Source organism: Ylistrum balloti, unplaced genomic scaffold, assembly GCF_031769215.1.
Source record: "Ylistrum balloti isolate Yb309-2 unplaced genomic scaffold, AGI_CSIRO_Ybal_v1 Utg370056, whole genome shotgun sequence".
NCBI classification, from domain to species: domain Eukaryota; kingdom Metazoa; phylum Mollusca; class Bivalvia; order Pectinida; family Pectinidae; genus Ylistrum; species Ylistrum balloti.
The window spans coordinates 653,830-669,534 of record NW_026782106.1 but is presented as its reverse complement, the minus strand read 5'-3'; the positions used below and the strand labels follow the sequence as shown (position 1 = coordinate 669,534).

Below are 15,705 nucleotides of genomic sequence, written 5' to 3'. Positions count from 1 at the left end.
ATAGATGTTATCCTTGAAATTCATCTCTTTCCGTTGCCATGAAAATATTTTGAACCTTTTACTGTAGGTGAAAAGTTTGCAGAGGGGCATGACCCAATATTTGAAATAAAGGTAAGAGTTAACAATCATTCTATTTCTGCTTGAAGAATCTTTGAAATTCATCATGTTTAGGGGGGCGTTACAAGACGATTGCAAGTGGAAATGTTTTAAAAAAAACATTACAGGCCCCATATGCATCTTGTTTCAGTTTTAGCAGCGCACGCACCTGCACCTGTTTTCCCGACTGCTTCCGGTACGGTGTGTAAACTGGTACGGTACAAAGTGACCACGCTAAGTGATATCTCAACTCATAATAAATTTGGGCTTAATTTGAAATTATTTGAATATATACATATTTAGTAAAATGAGTTTAAGTTTGCTGTATCGAAATATGAAATGATAAAAACAGCAAATTATGTGAGCGTAATAATCAGTTGCGCTGTAGTTTACGGCCTGTGATTTAACTGGAAATAGGTCAACCAGAGTATAGTCGTAAAAACACGATGGGGGAAAACACTATGTGTTAGTAAAGTTTAGACCAAGGTTTTGCGGTCGTTCGTGGATTAAACATCTGGAAATCGTTCCGGTAAGTTTTTTAATATTCTTATAACCATATGAATGATGTATAGATTGTACCATGTCTCTTGATCAGTTGTAAGATAGCGACTTTCATTGTAGGCCTAGCTAGGCTACCGTTCATGAAATCATTTATCTACCTGATTCATAGGCCTATTCGTTGTTCACAAATGTATGCTTTGTCTTTGGCATTTGTTTTACCTTGCATATTTTCTCATATTGAATCATATTGTATACTACATGACACCAAACTTTTAAAAAATGTGTAGCGGGGTCAGAGGTCAAGGGCTCTCCGAGTACAAATAAACAACACGATAGCGACAGGCCCAAGTCTCATGCATGTTATGTCAACGAGTGCAACGTTTTACTGAGCGGTTGCTCTGGTAGCTGCAGATCTTCTTTCCTCCTTCATGATATGTAAACAATTTTAAAAGCCTTAACTTCTATTTGTAGAAGACACTGATCGTAATCAAACTTCAACTACCTCAGCCCCTCCCTCAATCTCTCACGGTATGACTCCATATACAGTACGCTGCCAAACACGTCCCATCTCCATTTGTCCCACTAACATAGCCTGGCTTATGTATATATGCACACCTATATGCCCATTGAGGAAAGAGATGGGGGTGGAGGGGAGGTATATAACATGTCCAATATGGCTTTGTGTGACAGTGTTGCACTACAAGTACACTACTATTTATATAATATTCAGTACTAATCATGCATGCCATGGTCATGGACATGGAGTACCTCCTACTATCATTTAGTTTTTCTTAGCACATGCACCAACCAAATCCAGAGACAGAAATAATTCCACGCTTAGAGATTCGTCTCTTATAAGGAGAACAAACACTTATCAAGGAACTTTACTTACATTCATGTGATCAAGTGGTCAGTTTTGTTTGCAGTCTGTTTAAGAGTAGCATTTTGCTGAAACTTAGGGACTTAGCAATTTTATTGATTTTGATATACATATTTAATGTGGTTCACTAATCATACTTGTCTATCATCAACCTATCTTCTTGCCAAGTACCCATTTTCCCCAATGCAAGTATTTCAAGGGTATTTAGTGGTGGGGATAGATTGGTGAGCAGTGGAGTCATAACAAGTATGGACAGATATGTATAGGAAGGTCATTGTGTTGCACATTGAAGGACCTGGGAAGTTGAGTACTCTTTCCTTTTTGTATATATCTTTATTTCCTGTTTGGTGGTTCCCCCTAAACTTAGATTTATCATTATGTAAATACACTGAATCATAGTATGTCCTGTCTAGGATTCTCTGATGAGCTGATACAGTAACAGATGTTGGATAAGGATCATGGGTGACATAAGTTGTTGAATTTGATTATCATTTGTGATAACGCCTGCAGTGAGATGTTGCCAATTTGAAATTGTCCAAAGTTTTTACAGACATGTAGAATAATTTTCTCATTATGATAGATCATTTATTGAATAGGTTATTTAATGCCCTAATTTAGTTTTAATGACAATTAAACAATCGACAGGAAAATCACTATAAAGTAATTATATATCTGATCAGTAATTACAATGTTAGAATCATAAGTCATGATTTTTCTTTTCCTTATTACTATGTGCAGGTGTATTCACACAGTGTGAAATTCCCTTTTATTTCCTTATCATAGCCATGCTGTCACATCAACAATGCATTGCACTAAGTTGGGGACTCAGATATTTGAGTCCTGAATTTATGCCTTTTCTCTGTAAAATTAATAACAAAATTTTGAGACTCCACTGTATCTTTTAGTATTGGGACTCATCAAAATTTTGGAATTAGTGTTCTGGACTCATCTTCAAAAATCTCCAAAAATACGGGTCGACTGAATAAATGAAAAATAATGCCTTAACCTTTTGTTGGAAAAATTGTGGATCTCAACCCTGTCAGGAAGATTGAGTTGCTAACACTGGCATTCTTTGTGTTTGCCAACTTATCAGGCAATAATCTTACCCCTCAGGATGAGATATCCCACTGTCATCCTGGCGGGGGAGGGGGATGGTTGTGGGTGGGAAGGAAGATTCTACAAATCCTTTCATGTATATAGGTACAGTAATTCATGGCATTGTTATGTAATGGGAGATTTTCGGGGTTTTAGAGAAAGTGGATGGGATTTTCTTGTATGACATAGTACATTCTGAGAATTTCAGAGAAAAACAAATTCCCAAATCTAGACCAGATTGATCCCATTTGGTATCACATTAACTGAGATGACATGTATAGTAACACCTCAGTGTCACGTATACCTAATATTTTTGTACTCTTTATTACGTCAGGTGCATGTTAACAAATACAGTGGCTATAGAAAAGATAACATGGTAGCTGTAGATAAGATATACATATTGAATTTGAAATGGATTTAATTTTCTAGGAAACCTGCTATGAATACTGTTTACATACAAGTTTAAAGATATATGTACATCGATCGCAATTTGAATATGTGCATTTTGTACATGATGACAAAGTTTTACTGGTAATTGAAACTGGAAAGTTTCAAAATCTTCCCAGAGATTTTCCTGTCATATCATGTCTGAAACTCTGAAACATTTGATCAGAAATGTTATTATAATTAAGATAATCATAATTAATGAGTTGTACATGTATATCAGATATTCAGGCTGTTGGCTTTTCCACAGGGACTTGGCATAAATGTCCAAACGTGGTCCACGTATATATATCTATGTTATTGATGTCACTGAAATACATATGGACCGTGGGTTGGGAATTCTCACCATGTCCCTGTGGTCTTTCCTATACATAGATGAAGCAACTCCATCCAGTTGAAGATTTTAAAATAAAAATAATAGAAATTGTTTTTCATGCATAGATCTACTTTTTCTGTTTGACACATTTGATAAGAAAAAGAACCTGAAACAGAGAATTAATCACAGGAAATTTTCGACCTTTTGTTTACATATATGAAGTTTGTAATCAGGGTCGCTTTTTGTGTCGTGCTTTTCGGGACCAGTTATTACTGATTGTGTTGGTGATCAATTGGACTTTATTTTGAGCTGACTCTATACTACTGAATCACCACTCAACTAATTGTAGATAAACAGGTAACAAAGTGTTAATATATAGAAGATGTGTTCCTCTGGATTAAACAGGAATCTGGATTATACTTCATTTAATAGGGAGTCTGAATTTTGTTTTGTTTAATCTCTCTTTATTTTCATTGTTGTTGATACTATGTATTATAATTGAATGTTGGTATAGTGATGTTTGATGATGTGTTCATCGTCAGTCAAATATGCACAGAATTAAAAAGATTTGTTCAATAAATCAGACGCCTACTTCAGATGTACTCTGATAGCTATGTATTCATATATATATACACATACTTCATCATGTTTATAAGTGTGTTGCTTGATTCATAAGACAATTACTAGAGACTTATAAATTTCTTCTTTTTCTTCAGCATGGTGTTAGTCATTAGATCATGCAGAAGATGACGTTTCCATTCTTTGATGTTGATTTGGTTTAAGTCTTATGTCTAATGTATGTTAAATTGTACCTATATATATATATATATGTGTGTGTGTGTGACCTAGAATTTGGTATCATCCGGATATCCTAATCCACTGACATACTTGTACATATATATCCTGTATAAGAATGTAGTTCTCAAGTTTTCTGTCTACACACTTCAGCTTCATTTCAGTGAATGGGTTGCAGTCAGGAAGTTTCATTTTAGTGAATAGGAATTTGTATATTACAGTTAGCAGGTTGCCTTCAGTTATTGTGAATGGGATATTCAATTCTTGGGAATAAGTGGATTATTTTTCCAGTTTCTTGTGTATTAGCAGTATCTTCTGTATACCTGGTATAATGTTTACATATTATAGTAATTAACTGCAGGAAAAATTGATATCAACATGTGAACAGAATCAAACTTAAAAAATATGAAACAAATGCAAAATAAACTAAAAGATTAATGTTGAGACACTTGAAATTAGAGCAATTTAAACATGTGTAAATATAATTCCATTGCTTAATACCTTATTCTCATTCAAAAATGTGACATTAGTCTCTTTGCTTGACCAACATTGACTGGCAGTTGTCATCAGTGAAGCAGAAACCACTTACTCTTCAGGAACACCTGGTCTTATTCTCTCTATTTTTTTGACCTAGTTTTATTGAATTGGATTATGATTATGTTCACATGTTGGTATTTTCTTGTTGTTTTTGTATATTATACAATATTTTGTTAAGATCTTTTGCTTGGTTATACATTATAAACCTTTAATTTTTTGGATAGATTTAGTGTTGTAATCTTGGTTTGGTCCTTTATCTTATTTGCCAGAACTTTCATCGCTCTCTTTAATTGGTTATTTCTCTTGTTTTATTAGAATTATACAGTTGACAGATCATGATGTTTGATATGTCAAACTGGTATATATTTTGTATTACAGATGTGTAATCACTGACCATGGGGGTGGCTGACCGTTACTGGCACAACCTCCTCATCTGTATTGTAAGTATAGGATACCTAACAGACTTTGCTAGATCTATGGATACATATACAATATACATGTATACTTTTATATCTCTATAGATCTCTCTGTACTAAATTTAAGACATACAGAGTTTTTATTTTTTAGGGAGGAGGGGGGCGGCGCGGGAGGGGAGGAAGGAATGATGAGCCCTTTTCCCAAATAATTCACAATAATTCGCAATTTACTCCTACTCCAGAAAGTTTCTTTCCAACCTCACCAATTCCAAAAATGAAGCAAAAAAGCCCCATCAAAAACCATCGAAGAAAATCCCTTTAAGGATATGTTTGCACATTTCTACTACATGGAATATTTATCTTGCTATAAGCTGTTACTGGTAATAAGTACATCAAAAAGAAACTAGTCCGAATTATTCTGATATTCTAATGACTCCAAGCAATTATACAAAAGTTTTTAGAACATTAAGATGGGTTAAAAAGAAACTTGATGTTACTTCCTTTCATCATAAATGCTAGTGATGGGATGGTGATTAGATACAGATGATTATTTAATTTTAAGTTCATCTATGCAATGATAGATTTAGAGCTCAACATTTCATTTTTTCTCACCTGCGAGTGGATTTAAAAACCACTGTTGTCCAACTGTTAAATGCACTTGTTCAAATTTTTAAGCTGGTATCATATTTCCAAGAAACAATTAACATAATTTGGCAGCCAGAGCACTGAAATTGTGGAAATCTCAGCAAATTTGACAAAATATGCTATTACCTTATTCACTTTCATCGTGAGCTAATCCCAGGAGCTCTTTCACCCAGTTTTGTTGAAATGTCCTAACTTTCTTTTGCCGTGTTTCCGACAGAGTTTTGTCCTGATACAGGCAAGTCGGACAAGCGTTAATGTCGAGCCCAGCGATTGTAATTTTTCATGATAAATCATCCATACTTTAGTATTTTCTTGTGTTTAAGCAAAAACAAAATTTATATTATACATAATAGAGATGCTAAATGCCAATGACATTCAATCTTATATATAAATTCTTGGTAAATGAGGTTTCTTAGCTTACAGTTTCGAAAAAAGAAAATATTACCTTAATGAAGAATGTAGGAACTTTTAATGAATATTGAACACACAACCAATTACGTTATACACAAGAAAGCCTTGTTAATACAATTACAGAATTTAATTGATTTCCCATCACCGGTAAATACTTTTACGGCAGCTCATGGACTGCAGTGTTATGAAACTAAACCTGTTCTGTTTAATTCTTTGAAGAATCAAACTAATTTAGTCAATGGAATGTATAGAATAGCATATATAGGATAAATTAGCATAGTGCATATAGAATATGGAGAATAGAATTCGAAAATGTAGCATGTGTATCTAGCATAACATAAACACTTGTATTTAATTGCAGATTGTATTATGTGTAACTGGTATGTCCGCTGGAGAAAATGAAATAGTTTTGACTAAAACCTACCAAAGAGGCACCAAAACATGTTTCCCAGTCTTCAACTGTCACCAGGGTTAGTATATTGTAACAGTATTAACACGTTAACAACTTATAATTCAATGTTTTTTCCACAACTTATTATTGCAGAGAAAAGTGGAGACTAACATTTTGTACCATGTTACATATTGTAATATTAATCACAGATATTCTACTTTTATGATTTATAATGTTTAAAAAATAATGGGAACTTGTGACTCAACTAATAAGGAATTTATCAAATCCAAATTCTTATTTTTCTTTAACACAAATTCCAAGTGTTTTGTTTTACATAATATTTACAGTAATTTTTACATGAAGTATAGAAAATTTTCAATGTTCAGTGTTAAATAATTTTATATGATTGTGAATTTTTTTAAAGATGATAAAGATATATGTTGACATAGTGTCGCATTGGCCTATATAATTTTCTTGTAGTAGCTAGACACTTCTTGTCATGCTATAGCTTGGGAGTGATATTGATTTGCCACTGGTATTTAAAAACGAGGCTTACAAACATCCAGATTAGCCACAACCAGCCAAGAGTGTTGGTTAGCCACAACTGGTCTAGTGTGGACATGCTAATTATTGACGAGTAAATATAGACAAGTTTTGAAGTCACTTGGGAGCAGTAAAAGAATAAACCTATTTTGTCTCTGTAGGAATACAAAATACACCTCAACAAAGTCATGTCAACTTCTCAAATTATACTGACATCTTTTTAAAAAATTTCTGGACATACTGTAAACGTACTTCATTTGTGTAATTAATTTTAGTGCTTTATCACATTTTGGCAAATTAGTGCAATTATGGATTCACACTTATAGTTGCACAGGCATACCTGTCGTACAGTCTACCTGTATATATAAAATACCTGTCTATAAAGGCCTAGGGTTATTATAAAATACTATTTATATTAATTGAACCTCTGTGTAAAGGCCACCTGCCTGTAAAGGCCACTTTTCTCTGCTGCTTTTAGCGATCTTTAATGATCTTTAATGACAGGTTTAACTGTATGAACAACAAACAGAAACTGCGATTTAGTGCAATATTGATTAAGTGCAGAAGCCTTAAAGTAGAATTACTGGTAAAATATGTACATTTACAGTTTCTAAGTGGAAAGTTCTATTCCACTGTACAAATAATTCCCTGTGTTCAGTGTAAAGGGGTTAATTTCCATAATGTTATACATCAGTTACATGATTATGTAACAGGACAGCAGATCAAGGAGTGTGCTAGCAGTCTGGCGCAGGAAACTTGTGAGCCATGTCCAGGAGATGAAGTCCAGCCAGACCTTATATCATCTGTCCTAAAACTTGATAGTCTCCGCAAGTGCTTCAAGCTGCAAGAGGCCAGGTGCTCCACCAGAGGTTAGTTGCTCTATGTAATGTGTCTATTAATTCTGTATGAGCTGAGAGGATTTATACTTTGGAGGCCACAACCATATTATACTCATTTGATTTAAATAAATTTAAGGTGAATACATGTTCTAAATTACTGTCACCAACTTTTACGAAGGACTAGTCCGCTACTTTATACAAAATTTTCTGCAGTGAATAATGTCACCTTAATTATTTTAACCTCACCTGGAGGTTTTGCAGGGATAGAATATTAGACTTATTTGTAGGATTTTCACAGATAAGTCCAAAATACCAATTCTGAAATGTTGATGTGTGTTAATACTAAAAGAGAAAAAGTAGGTTCTCAAAATTTACATGAGTCCCACAGGAAAGGTATGAGTCCAGGACTCGGATACCAAAGTCCCAAAAAATGACTGATTTGTAATGTACATGTAGTTGTTTACCTGTTTGTCTTATCGCCATGTCAACAACCAGAGATTTTATCTCTTTGTAGCAGTCTGTGGCTTTTCTATTATCAACATAATGGAGTTTCATCTAAGCACATACCAATCTACTACAAGGTACTTTAATACTGGATGATCTGTTTCTCAGTTTACAGGAAAACTCAAATTTAAACCTGAGTATTTTTGTTAAACGTTATCAAATCATTGTATTTTTCAGACACGGTACCAGCTCGAGAAAAAGACGGGAAGATATTCTGTGCTAAGTTCTGCAAGTGTGACATTACTAAATGTTTCTGGGGAGAAACATCATGTGAATGTGATAAAAAGAAAGAGGGATGTCCACCAAATTATCAGCTCAATGGGATAACTGGTGGTAAGTCTAATATATAAATCAATAAAGCCAATTGAAAATGCGTGAGGGATCTTATAGTGAGAACAAACCAAAGTACCTTGGTTAAGCCCATGCAGTCAGGCAGATGACTGAATACCTTTACACTTTAAATTTGGAAGCTGAACCTTGGTTGCCTAGATGAAAGGCCATTGTGTTACCATTACTTCATCTGGCCATCAACACCAGGACCAAGATAAAAGACCAAGACCATTATAAAATATATATAAAACCGACTACACTACAATAAAAGACAATAAGCCCAGGTTTACCAACATACAAATTCTGATTCTCAGTCAGGGGATTATAAAGTACAATAAGCCAAAGTCCAACATTCAAGCTATGAATCAAAGTCAGGGGATGGGCTTATTGTGGGGAAAATAAGTCTGGGGTTGGGGAGGGGGACAACATACTAATTCTCTCTTGAAGTCGTTCTACTGAAAATTTCTTCAAGTGGACTTATAATGAGACAAATACGATAATTACATCTACTTATATCACAGGATATCAAGTTTCCATGAACTCAAACATTCTTGTTACTTAAATTTGACTCTTGTTCATTCAGACGATATAAATCTTTTTAAACAGATTGTGAGCCGTGTCCTGAATTAACATACAAACATGGCAACAATTGTGGTCCATGCGAGTTCAATGAAACGGCTTTCCGGTAAGTGTAAGGTGACCTAGTACAATGCTGTCAAGCATTATATCTGTGTGGATCTCTATATGTATATGGTTTAATCAACATGAATTATGAATGCAATATTTTTACACTCAAAACAGTATATGTTTCATAGGGCAAAGTATTAGAAGATAACAAAAATAGAAATTGAGCAAAAGCCAAAAAAGAAAAACAAAAAACGTAAAAAATAACCCCCGAAAAAATAAAAAATAACCCCCAAAAAAATAAAAATAACCCCCGAAAAATAAAAAATAACCCCCAAAAAAATAAAAATAACCCATACATTTTGTCACTAAAGCTTGTAATAAGTATGTAGTATGTATTAAAGTTATCTTTCTTGTGTGAAACAGAATTTTTGTGAATGGAATCCCAACTGATACTACTGCAACTCCAGCACAAACTACGCCAGCACCAACTACACCCAAGGTCAAACCAACAAGTAAGTAAACAGGCCAGCACTATCTACACCCAAGGTCAGACCAACAGGTAAGTAACCAGGCCAGCACCATCTACACCCAAGGTCAAACCAACAGGTAAGTGACCAGGCCAGCACCATCTACACCCAAGGTCAGACCAACAAGTAAGTAGGTAGTCCAGTGTTTAAAGAGTGATTGAATTGTCATTATACACATATGGTGTTGAATGGGACTTCAACACAATATCATCTCTTTACCATTGTTGTAGCTCTGGTATGAATATTGTTGTATAAGGTATTCTGGGATTAAGATCATTGTTGCTGCTAGAACTCAATTAGGTTTAGAGCATGATTATCTATTTGAGTAAATACCTGGACTGTTTTGGAAATTTGTTCCGAGAGGATATCATTATTTTCTAAATCAGAGCTGACATTGTAGGACTATTGGCTTGGTTAAAAGTACTCGTCTAGACAATTAATTCACTTGTCCAAAAAATTTACATAAGAAATTTACAAATCATGCATATAATAACCAAACACCATGTATTAGACTTTATTTCAATCAAGTTTATTTGTGAATCAGTTGTTGGTGTCTGGTGAATGTTTTGCTAAAATTGTTACCAACAGTAACTTAACTTAATTAGACAGGATTTAAAGAACATCAGATGATTTCAAGGAACCTACAGAAAGCATAGTGCCTTCTAAGATAATATTTCCTACGATCATTTTGGTTCCAGTTTTCTTTTTAGTCGGATGCCTCATGGCTACTGTCTTTCATTTGTAATTTTTGCTGAGTGGTATTCATTCAGATAACTTTGGGGGTCCCCCTTACACTTACTGATAACTGAGGCACTACCACAGAAGTATATATCATAATCACGGTCATTGAAACACTTGTTTCGTTCTGTCAAGTTTTCCGTCAAGGAGGTATAAACTTTCGTGATTATGGGTTAAAATTTCATGATTAATGCATAAAGGTTGGGTTTTATTTAGCTTTTTCATGGAATGGACCTACTAATTGCCATTAAGAATTGTTCATCCATTGCCAAAATTCTCTCACCAGGATGAGTGCTTTTGCTGGGCCATATAAATACATGAAAAAGGATATGTTTTACAATAAGATGATTTTCAGTGACATCAGATGCATGCTTTTTACCTTCCTACACAACTCTAGGAATGAAATTTTAGAATATCTGTGATATCAGTTGATAATGTTTTTACTTGTAGCTTCATCAAAACCTACTGATTCTCCAACCAGTAAAGCTGGCAGTCATAACCATGGTGGGAAGGAGGGACTTTCATCTGTTGCAATCATTATGTAAGTACAACATTCAGGAAAGACATTGAAAAATACACAATGATGTATTAAAAAAACAACCAATGTTGTTTTTTCAGTATTGTTGTTTTAGTGATTGTCATGGTTACCTTGTCTTTGTTTCAGTATTGTTGTTTTAGTGATTGTCATGGTTACCTTGTCTTTGTTTCAGTATTGTTGTTTTAGTGATTGTCATTATTGCTTTTTTAGTGATTGTCATGGTTACCTTGTCTTTGTTTCAGTATTGTTGTTTTAGTGATTGTCATGGTTACCTTGTCTTTGTTTCGCATCGTTGTTTTAGTGATTGTCATGGTTACCTTGTCTTTGTTTCAGTATTGTTGTTTTAGTGATTGTCATGGTTACCTTGTCTTTGTTTCAGTATTGTTGTTTTAGTGATTGTCATGGTTACCTTGTCTTTGTTTCAGTATTGTTGTTTTAGTGATTGTCATGGTTACCTTGTCTTTGTTTCAGCATCGTTGTTTTAGTGATTGTCATGGTTACCTTGTCTTTGTTTCAGTATTGTTGTTTTAGTGATTGTCATGGTTACCTTGTCTTTGTTTCAGTATTGTTGTTTTAGTGATTGTCATGGTTACCTTGTCTTTGTTTCAGTATTGTTGTTTTAGTGATTGTCATGGTTACCTTGTCTTTGTTTCAGTATTGTTGTTTTAGTGATTGTCATGGTTACCTTGTCTTTGTTTCAGTATTGCTGTTTTAGTGATTGTCATGGTTACCTTGTCTTTGTTTCAGCATCGTTGTTTTGTTGATTGTGCTGCTGATTCTGATAGGAATTATGGTAACCTTCATCTGTTGCTACTGTAGAGGGAAAAGGTGCAGGGAGATTCTTAAGAGACCATTTGGTAAGTTCTCTGATGGAAAAGAAGATTGATAATTTTAAAGTAATTGTTATGTGATCAGAATGCATTTACTTATATAATGTTAATGTGAGAAGAAATTGAATTACTCCGGGAAAATCCACAAAATCTGAGTAAATCAGAATTGCCAAATGAAGTCAGGAAAAACTAAAATTAGGACCAGAACTATTTTATGTACCTTAGAGCTTGGATGATGACCAGGTTCATATATACAATGTTAGTGAAAATAGCAGATATTGATAGAGGGTACTTTATGTAGAGTTGTATGAACTAGCTTGTAGAACAAATCTACTTCTTTAATATGGACGTGTAGAATCATGTTTTTGTACACTGTACATGGGATTTATGCTTCATAGAGATAATAGGATAAGTGAATCTATAATTATGTGTCTTACATGGGAAAGCATAGGTCATTCAATCAATGATGTGTTTATATCTACAGCCAATGGCCAGTTAATTGGTCAAATGAATGGCAATCACTTAAACGGCCAGATCACATGTGACGAGAAGCTGTATGAAGAGATGGCTAACATATCAAATAATATTGGCCATGAGCGCCAGCCGTTGGTCCCCCCAACCCTTCCACCACACCCAAATCTTTCACCAACAAGGGTTGACAACCAGCCGCCTCCGCCTCCACCTGAGTGGTCTCCAACCAATAGCAGCTACATGAGTGCCATTCCAAGAGGTCAAGATGTCCTGAGGGTGACCCTACCACGACAGATCTCTCACCCTGTTCAGGACACAACACCACACACTCCTGGAAGTGGTGGCAGTGCAAGCAACAACTTCGAAGGTAAGTTAAGGAGTCAGTAGTGGGTAAAACTCCAGGTCGCAGAAGTGAGCACAAGTCAAGGTTACTCTAGTGAGTGTAGGTTAAGGTTGACTGTATGTCAAGTGAGTGTAAGTCAGGGTCACATTAATTTGCATGGGAGATAAATCAAGGTACAGTAGCATGGAGTCAAGTCAAGGTCATAACAGAATGGAGATAAGTCAAGGTCAAAGTAGTATGGAGATAAGGCAAGGTCATGGTAGTATGGAGATAAGTCAAGGTCAAGGTAGTATGGAGAGAAATCTAGGTCAAAATACCATGGCGATAAGTCATGAATGTTAAGGTCACAACGTTAACAATGAAGGTTACAGCACTCAACGGGTGATATGTCAGGGTCATTGTGCTGTGGATAACTCAAGGTCACAATTATCTGTTGGTACATAGGTCATAGACATATCACTGTAGGTTACTCAAGGTCAGATTATAAAAGTAAATAAAGGTCATGTAGTTAAATATAAATCAAGGTCATAGTTGTTAGGATGGAGTTAAGGTTGCAATTGGGAGGACTAGTTAAGTTCATTGTTGTTGGGTTTGCCCAAGTCAACATGATCACTGTAAATCAAGGTCACAGATATTCTGTATCAACCATCGGCTTGTTCTTGACCATTTTGAGGTGTTTATCTGACATATATGGTAGTAAATATGTGAAGTTATCTGTAACTGCCATGTAAAATTTTATTTTTAAGCATAAAACATTGACACTAGATAATCATACTGTTAAAGAAATATGATGCAAATCCAGACATTTTCTTCCTTGTTATTGTTGTGTGATTATAAAATTAAATGAAGGCCTAAAGAAAATTTAATCGAATTTAAACAACATCTTACTGCAGCCATGAATCAATTTCCATCGGATGGTTTTCTGTCTCCTGCACCTGGTTTCAGTCAAGTGCCAATTCACCCCACCGATGATCGTGTGTCTGATGGTATCACTGAAGTAAAACAGCAGTCTTCACCTATTCCCTGCAGTAAGTGAATAATTCCATCTTTAGCCACAAATGTGTTACATTAATTCAGAACCTCTTTCACACTCATTAAGAACCTCTAGCAATCACACTCATTATGAATCTCTCGCTATCACATTTAGAACCTCAATGATTTTACACAAATTTAGAACCTCAGTGATTTTACACAAATTTAGAACCTCAATGATTTTACACAAATTTATCTCCTTTGCCCTTTGTGCAAATTTTGTGTATGATTAAGTTGTTTCCGGGTAGCATTCATCAGTTTCACTGATTTTGTTTTAAAAGCCTTATTGACAAGTATATTTTTTTAAAGTACACTAGATGTTATAACTAACTATAATATGTGTATGTTTCAGCTGAGGAGAATAACATCCTTCCAGCATTCCCTACAAACCTATCCGATGAAGAGTTTGTTCATCGCAACCGAGCCCAATTTATGCCAGGCGAGAGAGCTCTAGAGCATGGTGAATGTGCAGCCAAGGAGAATGAAGAAGAAACCCAGCCTAAGATTGGCAACCAGTCAGCTAATTCCTCCTTACAGAGGCCAGGAAATGATCACTTTGTGTCATTGAATCAAGGCACAGACAAAAAGCATTTGATGCCAAACTATACTGAAGTGGATAAAGCGAAAGTAAATCATTCTACAGGAGACAAAGTGAGAGATGGAGCAAACTATATGGGTGATGCAAAACTTTCACCAAATTATGTTGACATGGAGAAAAAACCAAATTCTAATTCTGATGACAAGGATCCTTATCAGGATGAAGCATATGAAAGTGTGGGGCCCTCCAATTATACACATGTGACAAAGGACACTAAAGACAGTTCTATAACATCAGATCACTCAGTTGCTTCTGGCAAGAGCTGACAGACTGACCCAGCTCTGTTTGTATAGCACGAGGATGAAGATGACTGCAGAACAACTAGCATGTTTTCTTCTTCGTTGTGAAGAATAGTTGTCATGATTGTGCAATGTATTAGGACTATGTATGTGCTTTGCTGGGATTGGTAACCAATTACCAAAAATCTAGCTTAGAAAACATTAGAAACATGGTGCAATACCTAGAGCCAGTCAGTGACGAACTCAGTTTAAAATGTCTTTAACCAAAACATCAGTCATGACAAGTTCAGAGTCTCTCCCCTTAGACTTTAACCCAATGCATTGAAGTGCTTTTTCATTCATCATTGATCTGAGAAAGATGGGCTTCTCAAATGACATTGACCTAACAATGAAGGGAATTGTCAAATGACATTGGCCTAGCAATAAAGGACTTTGTCACATGTCAATAATCTGACAATGAAGGGCTTCTCAAATGACATTGACCTAACAATGAAGGGAATTGTCAAATGACATTGACCTAACAATGAAGGGAATTGTCAAATGACATTGACCTAACAATGAAGGGAATTGTCAAATGACATTGACCTAACAATGAAGGGAATTGTCAAATGACATTGACCTAACAATGAAGGGAATTGTTAAATGACATTCAATAAAGGACTTTGTCACATGTCAATAATCTGACAATGAAAGGCTTCGTCACACATCATTGACCTAACAATGAAGGTCTTTGTCACACAACATTGACCTAACAATGAAGGGCTTCGCCACACATCATTGACCTAACAATGAAGGGCTTCGTCACACATCATTGACCTAACAATGAAGGTCTTTGTCACACATCATTGACCTAACAATGAAGGTCTTTGTCACACAACATTGACCTAACAATGAAGGGCTTTGTCACACAACATTGACCTAACAATGAAGGTCTTTGTCACACATCATTGACCTAACAATGAAGGTCTTTGTCACACAACATTGGCCTAACAATGATGACATGGTCACTTTCATTGTCC

General features: G+C 35.2%; 1 protein-coding gene across 1 annotated transcript; it reads left to right on the top strand.

Annotated features, from left to right (window-relative positions):
* The first annotated feature begins 548 nt into the window (after positions 1–548).
* On the top strand, positions 549–15,180 carry LOC132549430 (uncharacterized). The gene is made up of 12 exons (XM_060213368.1): positions 549–625; positions 5,043–5,104; positions 6,498–6,606; positions 7,784–7,939; positions 8,591–8,746; positions 9,350–9,428; positions 9,794–9,882; positions 11,086–11,176; positions 11,921–12,030; positions 12,488–12,841; positions 13,711–13,845; positions 14,202–15,180. The coding sequence occupies exons 2-12, from the start codon at positions 5,060–5,062 to the stop codon at positions 14,711–14,713; spliced, it is 1,836 nt and encodes a 611-aa protein (XP_060069351.1). The 5' UTR covers positions 549–625; positions 5,043–5,059; the 3' UTR covers positions 14,714–15,180.
* The last annotated feature ends 525 nt before the right edge of the window (positions 15,181–15,705 follow it).

Bases quoted from the DNA above. Each gene is read 5' to 3' on its own strand.
- LOC132549430 (XM_060213368.1), top strand. From the start codon at position 5,060: ATGGGGGTGGCTGACCGTTACTGGCACAACCTCCTCATCTGTATT. The intron at 12,031-12,487 runs GTAAGTTCTCTG...TTATATCTACAG, and splicing joins GATTCTTAAGAGACCATTTG to CCAATGGCCAGTTAATTGGT. The intron at 13,846-14,201 runs GTAAGTGAATAA...TGTATGTTTCAG, and splicing joins GTCTTCACCTATTCCCTGCA to CTGAGGAGAATAACATCCTT.